Source organism: Nipponia nippon, unplaced genomic scaffold (assembly GCF_047370975.1).
Source record: "Nipponia nippon isolate SJK-2023a ecotype South Korea unplaced genomic scaffold, ASM4737097v1 scaffold_5, whole genome shotgun sequence".
NCBI lineage: Eukaryota > Metazoa > Chordata > Aves > Pelecaniformes > Threskiornithidae > Nipponia > Nipponia nippon.
This window is the reverse complement of record NW_028262369.1, coordinates 78,177,349-78,190,530: the sequence shown is the minus strand read 5'-3', so window position 1 is coordinate 78,190,530 and position 13,182 is coordinate 78,177,349. Positions and strand designations below refer to the sequence as shown.

Sequence of the window (13,182 nt, the reverse complement as noted above, 5' to 3'; positions counted from 1 at the left end):
ACAAAAGTGTTAATGGTGCTGAACAAATGCACAAGTTGTCTTCGGTTCAAACACGCTTTTTCTCCTCTTTTTTTGCAGCAAATTGAATCAATTATGCAACCTTAGTTACCATGTTTCTTTTTATTTTAACTTGATGTTGCCCATGATGAATTTGATGACTTTTGTTTGTATTTTCACGTGCAGCAATGCTGAAAATGGGATGAATGTTGGGATACTAGACATATTTGGATTTGAGAACTTCGCAAGAAATTCCTTTGAACAGCTGTGCATAAATATTGCTAATGAACAGATCCAGTTTTATTTCAATCAACATATCTTTGCACTTGAGCAGGTAAATTCAACTCTGATGAGATCTAGTTGAATCAGCCATCCTGAACCATAGATCATATTCAGGAGTACATTATAAACTATAAAATGAGTATGTGATTTAAAGGCAAGATAATGACATCTTTCAGTTGAAGTTTGGTAAATAATGTTGTTGGGGCCTATAGGGTATTGCTGTGCATCCTAAATGTCCTAATGATGATGTTGCTTTTACTGGTTCAATATTAAAACTGTGCTGGTGACTTTGTAGATGGAGTATCAGAGTGAGGGAATTGACGCTACTACAGTGGAGTATGAGGACAATCGTCCACTTCTAGATATGTTCCTTCAGAAACCCATGGGTCTCCTGTCTCTACTAGATGAAGAAAGTAGATTTCCTCAGGCAACAGACCTAACTTTGGTTGGTATGTGCGAACAAAAATTCTGGGAAGTAACAAATATATTTTGAGAGGGCAGAATGACATCTTTACTCAAGTTTTACTAGCCTAGTTGCCCTGCTGATGCTGTGCCATTTAATTTGACATTTTAAGGATATTTTTCATTGTATATATTTTCATTTCTGTGCTTACATGTTTTCTGTTCTTTTTATATTGTAAAAGTTATCTTACATATCAGGTGTCAAGGGCTTATTGTCTTTGCAGTGTTACAAGGAAATAACCTGTTTCTCGTCTCTGTATGTGATTTACATCAAGCAGCATTTATCCCCATCTACTGAAGGGAAGGCTGAGACATAGTACAATCTTGTGTCTAGGACCACCCTGTGAGCAGCATTAGTGTTGAGAGTAGAATTTAGATCTCCCAGGCTCCTAGGCCCATGTTTATCCAATTAGAAAATACTGCTTCGCTCCAGATTATCTCATCATAAATAGAAAGTGTGTGTTATTTCTGGTGTGCCATCTGGCTGACTATTTTCCTTCCTTCATGCATATTTTATGTATATTTTAACAAATCTTGGTGCCAACTTTAAAATGTGCAGCACATGCCATGTTTAAAACTGTTGTCTTGCTTTTATTTACTAGAGCTACATTTTTACCTGCGATATGAAAGAGAGTTCCAGTTCCTTCAATGGAATGTGCAGCAGAGACTCAAACTGTTAGTCAGAGAAAAATAACAGCTGCCTGTTAAATTACACGATATACGTATAAGATTTTTCACTTCTGCTAGGCTGAGTTGAAACTTGAATTTAGGTCACAGATAGAATGATTGCTATGGTTCCATTCCAGTCCTCATTTGTGTACTAAAGCTGTGTGCCTCCTTGTGGGTCCTATAAATCAGTTAATACTGAATATTGAACTTACACTTTCACAGAAGCACTTTCCTTGGTCCAGTGCCGATCAGTCTTACTGCTGATCTGTACACAGTACAGCAGGATCCCTCAAGGGGACAGCAAAGTGGGATATTTTGCCCTCTCCAGATATGCCAGAAAATCATTAATTCCACCACCTTCCTCCCTGCCTCCCTGAAATTCCAAACTGAGTTCTTTTTGCTTTAAATACAAGCTTGATTAAACGTTACTAGAAAGAAAGACCTAACACAAAATATTAATGGATTCGAACATCAGAAAAAACATTTTGATAACATTTTCTGACCTACACAACATGACAGAGAATTTTATCAATTGATTCTGGCCTCAGGTCTCTAGTTGCTTGTTCAGATAAAGAAATATAATAGCAAGTTTTACAGTATCAGCACTAATTTCATTACAAAATATTAAAGAGTATACAAAATATCGCAGGGCATAGAAGACATTTTTCTTAGACAGTGATGTTCCTTTTTCTGTAAGCTCTTTAGAGGTGGTCATGGGAAACAGAAAGCCTCTTTAGAAGAGGTTTTAGATAGAAGCCTCTTTTTCTGTAGAAGTCCAAAGGTAAATGAGAGATGGTCCCTGCCTGAAGATGTGAACATATACTTAAAACATGATGCACAAAGCTAAATGAATGGGGAAAGGAAGATAGGAAAAATACAAATAATAGGCGTTTAAGCAAGCGAGACATACGCATAGCTTTGAAGGTACCTAGTGGAAATAAACCCACCCCAAACCCTATATATACATAGAAGCAAATTCATAGCAAATACGAGCAGTCATCACATCTTCTCATTGGCCCCTCTTATTTAATAGTTGTCCGTGCACAAAACTATCCACAAACAGTGGGGTTTGAAAGACAGTCTTACTGGGCTAGTTTAGAATAAGCTGTTCCATTCACAAGTGGCAGCTTGGAAGAAAGCACAGAGAAGCTGGCACAGTTATTTCTGAGCAATCTGATAATACATGTGTTTATAGTAGTTCTGGCTTCTTGAGCAGCAAACTGTCCGTAATTAGGATGAAGATTTTACTTATTCACTCTAAGTCACTTATATCAATGTCTCTTCTCAATGTCTAGATAAATTTGAAGATAACTTACGATGCAAATATTTTTGGAGACCAAAAGGAGTAGAACTGTCATTTGGTATTCAGCACTATGCTGGAAAGGTAAGGTCATGTGATTTTTATTTAGATCAAATAACAGTGGTATGGTCATTATTTGTTTTATCCAAAGTTTCTGCCTTATGATTTTTTTTCCTCATTTTAAGAGACAAAATGATAAAGTTTACAGAAACCTAGAATCTACGATAAAATTTTCATGTGTAGTAGTCTATTTTAGAACCTATCCTTAGAGCTCTTGCACAAATTGTGTAGACAGTAACCACCTTTTATTCTGAAAGAAATCTGGCACCAGAAACACCATTACTACAATCATTTCAAAGGAGCAACTCTCCAGAGCCAGAATAGGCTGTGCGATTGTTAACATCGTGTGAATGCCACAGTAGTTCTGTGTGTGAGTGTATGTAAGTATACGAATAAAATGCAATGTAAAACAGCGCCTGTAACAGAAGTTAAAATCCTGTAGAGAGCATTGGAAAGACTGGAGCTAGCTAGCACAGATGTTTTCTTGTGCTCTGTAGTACCTAACTTCTTTTGTTCTCAGCGGTTCACATATTATTTTATATGGGAAATAACAGTCCAGTTGTTTCACATAACGTGAGCTTTGCTTGTGATTTCAGGTCCAAATCTTTGTTTATAACCAGAATCAAAATGAAATAGCCATGTAGTTATCAATGATGCATCATCTCTGGCTCATTATAAGACTCCAATATTTTAAGATATCTTCTAGTAAACTTTGTCCGGTTTTCTGGCTTGTTAAGAATAACTGTAAAATTTCACACAGGTTTAGTAAATTCTTTGTATCCAAAAGGCCAAGTCATAAAAACACTACTGGCCAGTTCTCTATTGCAGGAGAACATTCACTTTGTGTGTCAACTAATGGACTCCAGTGGAATTAGGCTAGAGATGAATATTGCTAGTGAAAATAAAACAGGTCTAAAAAATTACTGCAATTTAAAAATAAATAAATAAAAAGTTAAGCAAAATTAACGGATTCTTATACAAATAGGCAGGCATTAATTTCTAATAAAAACAATTAAAATTGAATAGATTAATGTTTTGTTTTCCAACTATCATTTTCAAAACAGTGAGAAGCCTATTTTAATGTACCTAGATGTGCAACTTACTCGTGTTCCTCCAACAGGTCTAGTTATAGATCTCAAGTTTGGTGCAGACAGCAAATAGATGATGACCGCTTGAGAACCATTTCTTATTTCACACATAAACTGTAAACTTAAAGTTTAATGAGGTATCTCTGTTATATTGCATCATGCATACCATAGTTTGATGTGACAAAGCACAATACAACATGATTTCAGCCATTTAACCCAATTTGATGTACAGTGACGTTCCATAAATATAGGTGCTGTTTATAGGCAGTTCACATTCTGAAGACACTGCTGTAGCTGTAGCCTTTCAAGTTCTTTGCAGATAATTCATTGGCTTGTCAGAGCCAAGCTAACTGGTCTACTTGGTCATCTTGACTGTTCACATTTTAAAGAACATAGCAGTTTTTGGGTAACCCTTTTTGGCAACTTTTCTGATTCATTTTCCCGTGCTAGGTATTATATGATGCCTGTGCATTCCTTGAGAAGAACAGAGACACTCTTCCTGCTGACATAGTGGTGGTGTTGCGAACTTCGGAGAACAAACTTCTTCAGCAGCTGTTCTCTAGCCCATTAACAAAAACAGGTATTTTCTGCACAACTTTGCTAACATTGCAACCTCTTCAGCTACCTACTCCTCTAAAACTCTAATTATTTCTGTACAATCTTTTAAAATTCTATTTCAGCTCTGCTGTTTCAAGTTTCCTAAGTATCTAAAATATTGCGATCATATTTTCTTTTTAAATATGTGGACATGGATTCTTCTAAAAAGAACAGGCAGCAAGATTCATCCCTCACTCCAGAGAAAGGGAGATTATTTGACGTATAGGGCAAGAACTCATTCTCAGAGCAGGATGAGAATATGAGAGATTTTTGGTTCTTAGTCCTTTGCTAAGATAAGTTCTCAGTTGTTAGGTTCTTGTGTACCATGTCTTACAGTTCATAAATCATGTAATGTAGATCAAGTTGTTTTGGAGGTAATATACATCTATTTAGATGCATTGATGCAATACATAAGGTTTCTTACAAATTATAAAAAACACATACTTAATCTGCTAGAATTAATTAATTCAGTTGATTTAAAGCTTGTTGACACTGACTTACATGAAAATGCACAGATCTATAGCTAAATAAAACAGCAAGATGAAGTTTGATTACTCCATGGATAGATGCCAGAATACCGGTAACCTATACAAATGATAGTTCTGCAGTATACATGCAAAAAGCCAACACATCTCTCAGTACTTCCTACATTTTTAAAGTATCTTTTTCGTAATGGGTAGGAAAAAGAGGTAATACTAAGGAATAATCTAAATACGATGGATTGTATCAGATTGCAAAATTGTTGTGATCTGATACAGCATATGCAAATGAGATTGTTGTATTTTTAGGTAGAAATAAGTGTACATGCATTAGGTGTTGCTGTGTAGGCTTATTGTACATGGGCTGTAGATGCAAATCTGTGCCTGTGCAGCAGCTCTGCCTGGATTCCTGGACCCTCAGTAATCCAGTCATAGCCTCTGGTGATGACTTTAACCACTCTTGAGATTTCTCTGTAGAAAAAGAACGTCTGGAGGAAAATTTATATTGGAGCCTTCTTTGCACATGTAAAACTGGTAGCAAAATATCAGTTTACATTCTGCATAGGATAGACTGCTGTTACACTGTCTCTGTTCTTTTCCTGAAATTAGAAGGCTCTGGATTACCCCCCTTCAAATTATGCTTTTAGAGGTCCCTGGGAGGTGAGGATCCAATGAGAAAGCTGCTTCTCCTTTCAGCTATGACAATGTTAGATGGAGAGGGATATAGTTTAAGATGGAGTAGGACTGGTTTGTGCCCAGGTGGGGAACAAAGAACCTTTGTGTCTACTTCTGACGTTTGAGTCCATGTTAAATTGGTAAAAGAGATTCTTTTACTCATGCTGGATGGATCAAGCAAAGGAATAAGAAAACTCACATCTGGTCAAATGTGCCGCCACACCCCTCTTTACTAGCCATTTTATACCTTGGAGCTATTGTCAGAATGAAATAGATTAGGTGCTTTGTCCCAGTTATCAGTCCCAATTATTGTAAATATTATACTTTTGATTTTATTGCTATTTTTAAATCAGAATGCTTTCATGCAAATTCACCTTCCTCTGGCTTTTTAGAGATATTTTCAGTGGCAGCAGCACTGAACTTGGGTATTTTGCCCAGGATGCATAAAAGGTTCAGTAAGAAGATACTTCTCACTGCAGTAATGTAGACTTACCATGTTGGTGTATTTCCACTTTTTTGTTTTGTCTCTTACATTCCTTCCTTGCTTCCTATTTACATGAATTGGGTGCTTTCTGCCTCCCCTTACAGAACATTTACCTTTCCATGAAGAGCACACAGCAAGTTGAGTGTTGCCTTTATTTCTATAAAGTTGGTACAGGACATCCTGTTAAAAAAATTATTGTGCATACGCTCCTGTGCATGGTGTTACAAGAATAGCTTAAAACCCTTATGTCATTTTTATTTTTTAAAAGTCTGTGTGATTTTGCTCTATTTTTTCCAGCTGTCTAATATAATTGGCACTCACATCCTGTGTTGGGGCCTCTGTGTTCTAAAATCAGATTGTTGCCAGGTTTAGTTTTGGTAGCTTGCAAGATAAATGAAAGGTTTGGCTGAGAACAGAAGGTATCGCTAGCAATGCTGCTTCATCTCTGCTCCATGAAGGAAAAAGATAATGCTATTCTCTTAACTTTCTACAGAGAGGCTTTTGTAAACAAAAGAATAGTGACTGTGTGAATGTCCGATCATACTCTGCCCTTGCCTCTTAGCCCTCTGCCCTCCACTTAACATGTGCTTCATCCCTAAAGCAAACCAGAAAAAATACAGATTAAGAATCATAATCTTGATACAATTTTCTCCAGTTTTTTGTAGATTACTGACTGCTGCAAAAGTTAATAATTTACATGGAAGCCATATTGCATCTTTCCAGGTAACCCTGACTTGAAATGAGCCTTCTGCCAGTTTCTCTGGTGTTTTGTTTGAAGATGAGTGACAGCACATTCTCACATCTGCTTGCAACTAGCTCTGGAATTTGCTGCGTAGGTGGTTTTTGCCAAGCAGCAATCTCCAATATGTGTAATAGTCACTAGGTGGTGCTGTCCCAGAAGCAAGAGGAAATTTGAGACTGGTAACATGGGTCTGACAGTTACTGAAAATGTAGTTCTTAAATACCAGTAAGAACAAAAAGATGCCTTTCCCACCCTGAGAAGATCCTCTGTTTGAAGTATATTTATATAACTGTCATGTCTTCCGCTGTCAAAAACTGAGCAGCAGCAAGAAAATAAATATTAAAAAGACTAAATTCTTTTACTAATTTAAGATCATGTTAATCCCTGTAATTTATCAAATATACTTATCCCCTCTTAACAAATGCTTCTATTTCACAGTAGCAGACTGTGTAGTTTAAAGGGCCAGAAATTAACAGCAGGACATGAAATATACATTTTTAATAGTAATTTATGGTTAAGAGACTGCACAATTACTGATAGGAGATACCAGAACTTTAGCATTCTGGCACTAATTTTGTAGCATGTACAGCATGTTTTGTCATCTTTCAATGGAAACTTATGCACGTTCAGCACGTTTTGGAATCTGTTTGCACTTTCTAGGGACCTTTAACCTCAAAACTGAATGAACATATTCTGGTTTAACCTACCAATTCTCCCAATTGCTTCCATATTTGTCACTTTTTTCTGCAGACACAGCTTCTTGTGCTGATAATTCTGTATATTCTGAAATTAAAACAGAATTTACTCCAAATACAAGAGAGAAGTAGAACATTTAAAAAAAAAAAAAAAAGTTGCCACTACTCCAGTTGAATATGCATGTTCCCATTCAGATATGATGCATTCCTGTTTGTCTCTAGTTTTAGTTTATTACTGTTGCAGTTAAAGCATCAGAGAAGAAAGGAATCAAGTGATCTAGAAAATACAGCCCCCTTGTAAGAGAACAGGGCTTTAATTGGAAAAATTCAGGAGAGCCTTGGTACATTCACTAGTGGCATCAGTGAAGAGTCAGACCATTTGACTGTCCTGATATTCAAGAATTTTTGCAGCATCACCTTTAAGTGGTGGTACCATCAAACTGCTTGGGCAAAGCACCACTGAGGCTTTTTGAGACTGCAGCTCCCTCTTCCACATTTCTTCTCTCTTACCTTATGTTCCCCAACTGACCAGATCATGGTGGCAGGATAGGGAGATGTGCCAGAGGGGCTTCATTTTCTCAGAATAGCGGCAGCACAACATGATTCTCTACTCTTGAAACACAATCACTGCAGTCTTTTTCCCATTTATAACTCACAGACCTTTAGAGCTTTTGTCAGGGTTGCCCTGCTCTGCCTTAAGTCCTTGCTGGAGAGAGGGGGAAGAGTTGCCACCTGGAGGGAGGGAAGGGGAAATCCTCCAGCCTTCCCACCACCAGAGCAGAGGCACTGGGAAACTTCCCTGTCCTAGCTCTGAGGATCCGTAGGGGCTGGGCTTGGCTGTGTACCATTACCGCTACAGCAACATCATGTCTAATAATTTTGGTAGCATTGGATATTGCTCATGCGTTCAGAGTGATAGAGTATCAGTATATCATCCATTGCTAATAAACACTCCTTGTTCATGGTGCCTAGGTATCTGAGCATAATCTGTCAAAGTTTTCACAGCCTTCACTGAAGAGTTAGGATAGTGGTGTTTTGACAAGGGAATTTTTTGTCCAAAATAGGAGGAAAATAGATTTTTTTCAAAAACAAATTAATTATAATTAGCCTGCCTAAAGGTCGTTTCCCCTCCTCGGTATTAATTTTCAGTCTGTTCTTTGTGCCTTTGAGTCTCCAGCCCTGCTTACAGCCCTCAGACAAAAAGTAATTATAAACAATGTATGTCTCATATTAAAAAAAAAACAACAAAAAAAAAGAAAAGAAAACAAACAATCAACAGACCACGTGCTGAGAAAGAAAGTGAAAAAAATGTTTCAGGCTTTGTTTATGCACACTAAAGAACACGAGAACTAGGGCTTTTTGCAAAATCACTTTAAAGAACTGTTTTTCACCACTCCTTGGTTACAAGAGTACTATCTCAATATCAATTTGTCTGTAACTTTGATAGCGGCTGATTCCTCATGAAGAGTCAGAAACTGAGGGAAGCAAATGGATTTTCTTGCATTTCAATCTCGTGGACAGATACTACTCAGCATAGAGTGAAATCTTGGCCAATTGAAATTGTAGATGCTTTGCCATTGTTTTCAGTGGAACCGTGATTTGGCCTGTCATGTTTGTCACTGTGCGCTCCTATTGAGTACAAGCTCTTCCTCTAGCGATCAGTAGTGGCAGGTCTCCTGGCTTGGTGTGTGTCATACTTACAGACTGAAATACAGCATATTTCCATTTGGGCTTAGCAGATTTTTTTCTCTTAATTCCACACATCACAATAGAGCAAAAGACTCGAATACGTCTTAATTTTACTAATTTATCCTACAATAAAATCTTTTTATAATGGTATTCTTGTGTTAGTATTTTCACTTCTAAGAGAGAACTGCAGGCACTCCCAAGTCAAATGAATCAGAAACAAAGCCATTGTAATTATAATCTCTCTACTTAAAGATGAATCAGAATTTATATTTTGTAAGAATTTGGGTCAAGTTAATGGAAGTTATATATTTTCACTCAGGACACAGAGGCTTTCCTATTTCTAACTGGTCCATATGTTAAAAGCATAGAATCGTTTTTGCTTTGCTGCCAGTGTGTTGTGTGCAAAGAGAAGCTTTAAACCACAGCTGTGCAACGTAACAATTGTGAACTTTACTGGTTTGCAGATGTGGGACATCAGTAAACTAAATTAAATGTAGCTTAACTGAGTTTGAGAGGTAGAGTGTTAGATTACTTTTTATTTAGTCTTTCAGTTGAGCATTTTACCGTTCAGTGTTCCTTTTTCTTCATATCCTAAGGTTTTGTGTCATAGGACAAATGCAGTACACAGATACTCACAAGACTTGCTAGCAGTAGGATCCAAAACATGCCCTAAAATAGCCCTAAAAATGGAACTCATCTAGAAACAGAACCATCTGTCAAATCAAAGTTAAGGTCTCAGTCCTGCTAAAGCTTTATATAAGACATAACAATTATTTACTGTTGAGAATAACTCTGTATAAATAAAGAGTGTCAGTGAATCTCTGGAACTGCACATGGCAGTAAGCACAACAGCTGAGAAGGGTCAAGTTAGATTTATCACGTTTATGTTTGGTGAAGGGCGTGGCCCAAGCAGAAGTCCACTGTTGTTAATGTGAGACTTCACAGATTACATTGTACTGAAAACGGACAAAGGGCACTTTTTTTTGTCTCCAAATGCTCACAAATCAAACCCTAAAAAAAGTACAAGTGGGCAAGTTTAAAAACAGATCTTGATGAGTTTACTGGTTTGATTCATAATAGGCCATTCTCTGTAGAACAAATCTTGAGAATAGTTTTTCTTTACCTTTCTCTGAGAAGAGAGGAGGTGTCTTTTCAATTTTCATGTTTCTAGCCTAACTTCTCGGTTCTATAATGAATATTATCTCACAGTAGTGAACAATAATTAATCTTAACACTTCATTGTATACTAATTAAATTCAAAATGTGTTGATATTGAGGAAGCAAAAGATGTATTACACAGATGTTACTGTTTTTAATATTAACTAGCAGACTGTGGGATCTTACTGTGCAGCATATACAGAATTTAAATAGAGAAATATTCAGCGAACATTATACAGTAGTTGTTTTAATGAGTAGTTTACTAGGCAGTTTCTACAGGCACTATGTGCTGTAAGGTCAAACTGTGTTAAATACGCTTGGTACATCATTGGAAGCATTCAGTAGCTCTCAAGATCAAATCCTAGAAGAGCAGTTATTTTTAAATTTGCTAGTGAGTTTGTAGAGCAGATAAATGTGTTGAATATTCAGATAATCTTGCTGATTTGAATATCCATAATGTTTTGTGTGTGTCCTTTGCAAAGAACATGCTTATATTTCCCACTCTTTCGAAATAATTGAATTAGGGGTTAATGTATCTAAGCGATTAATATAGTTGGTGAAAACCAACCTCTGAGTCTGTGCTGAATTTTGTGTATTTTTTTCAGAGTATTTCGTACTCTGAGTATGCTGTCTTGCTAAGATTTTGTACTTTTATCCATTTTCTTTATTCCTTCACCCTACAACAAACTGTAAACGTCAGTACTTCACTAAACCAGCATTATCTTTTCTCTTAGTATTTGACTTTGTCTTACTTATTCCAACCTGACTTGGCTTGACATAGGAGAGCTTATAACTGAACTCCCTGGACAGTAGGTCACAGTGTGTGTGTGTCAAAGACAGAAAATGTATTTGTGGGTGTTTGTATGAATGGGTATTTGTTTCATTAAGTGTAGAGATACAAATATAAATGAGAATAATGTTTTGAATTATCACAAAAATAACTGATTTTGTGCTATCTGTGATAATATATGGAAGTGCTGAGATCCAGAGGAGCAAATGTTCAGTTGAGAAGCCTTTGAGACTTGATTAAATTAGTAGTCAACATCATTAATGCCTCAATTTCAAAAATGGGGAAGCCTGGGACTCTCGTAAAGTTCTGTAACCATGTTTCATCCTAAATGCAGACTTTTAAAAGATAGCTCTTCTCTTGAAGTGTCGAAACCTGGTTTTGACACCATTTTTATCCTGTCTAGCTTAGGGTCTTAATCACTGAGAAGGCTAATAGTCATAGTGAGGTCAGAGAAAATGTTCCTCCATTTTATTCCATGTACTTTCAGTGACATCTTTATACCTGTATTTTTACCACTGAATTCATTGAGAACCTTCACTGGGTTTAGTAGGATTTTGATCGGACTGTGTATGTATGGAACAGCTTCAGCAGCAGGTCCTAAGTGATGGAATATATACCATAAAATGTTTTCTACAGTGTATAGAGAGGGAACGTACTCTGGAAATAGAAACAGTGGGCTGGAAATCACAGTTCTTGACTTCCCCTGAGTTTTCTGTTTATTCACTGTTCTTGTAGAAAATTATTTTGGCCTCAGGTTAAACTGAGTACTGTGAAGCTTCATTAGTGTTTGAGGACAGCCCTGAGATTGTCAGAGACAAGATGCTGAGGTGTGAGCTACCAGAATGCTTGCAGTTGGTTCATGTTGGTGAGGGAGCATAGGTAAAATACTGAGATAAATACCACGTTCTTCATAATCAAACTTTTACTTTTCTAAATAAAGCATATATAATTTGGGGGAAAAACAATCTTACATGACATGCAAGAGAAAGGATGTCAATTACATAAAACAGTGAGGGAGACCGGAGCTGAATCAGCATGTGTGGTAACCATATCTTCAACCTGTATACGTTTTTAGAAGTATTCTTCCACATACCTCTGGAAGAATAAATAAACTTCTTGTCTGTCCTGAATAGAGGTAATTAGAATAAGGGGCTTTTGGCTAATGCTGAAAATTAGTGGAGAATTCCTCAACAATGAAGTCTTCACAGAAAATACACCTCTGTAGTTTTCTTCTAATCTCAGTTACAGATGTGGTACAGGAACCAACAACAGAAAACCTCATGTTGATGGCGAGGTACTTTGCCGATGACACAGACTGCAGTGTTTTGTACTGTCTGCTGTTCCCCAGAGATGTCAAGGTTTGTTGTCCTGAGTCGATTACATACAAGAGCATCAAATGGTACACTACCAAAGATGTGGACAGAAGTTGCTAAGGACCATATCTGAAAGAAATGGCCCGTATCTTCTGACAATGTATAAATCGTAAAAAGCTGAGCCACTTTGTTCTGTAACGAAGCAGCTGGGAGACTGACCAGATCAGGCTGTGGCCAGCCTGTCAGTCAGTCTCCAGCTAGTCAGGCTACAGACATGACTAAAGAAAATATGGGCACCAAGCAGTAGAAGACTCCAGCATTGTTTATGCTATAACTTCTAATTGCTTTTTCCAAATAATTTTTCATTTTTTTTCATTTTTATCTAGATGCAGCTTCAGATAGTTAGCTCTCATGGTATTTAGTGTGCCGCTGCTATCATTAGTCCCGTGTTTGGACAGAGGTACCCAAACTATGCCTACCTGGCTGTGGCCAGGTAAAGAGTTTGTCCAGCAGGCAATCCACTCCCCCTCTGCCACCCTCTTTTCCAGAACCACGTGACCCTCCCTTGTCCTGTGCCTGGGAACCTGTTTACCATGCGATCAGACTATAGCATATGTGTTTTTCCTGCTGTCTGTAAGTTTGGTCATGTCATGGGACTATGATGTTCTAAGAATCACATAAGGTTTGCTTGTGTATCCTATG

At 37.3% G+C, this 13,182-nt stretch overlaps 1 protein-coding gene across 1 annotated transcript in view; it reads left to right on the top strand.

Moving 5' to 3' along the window:
- MYO3B (myosin IIIB) overlaps nucleotides 1-13,182 on the top strand; it is a 206,722-nt gene that overhangs the window by 106,007 nt on the left and 87,533 nt on the right. Inside the window, exons 20-23 of the mRNA XM_087731497.1 lie at nucleotides 184-331; nucleotides 575-728; nucleotides 2,706-2,794; nucleotides 4,309-4,438. Coding sequence (XP_087587623.1) covers nucleotides 184-331; nucleotides 575-728; nucleotides 2,706-2,794; nucleotides 4,309-4,438 — 521 coding nt within the window. The remainder of the gene's footprint in view (nucleotides 1-183; nucleotides 332-574; nucleotides 729-2,705; nucleotides 2,795-4,308; nucleotides 4,439-13,182) is intronic.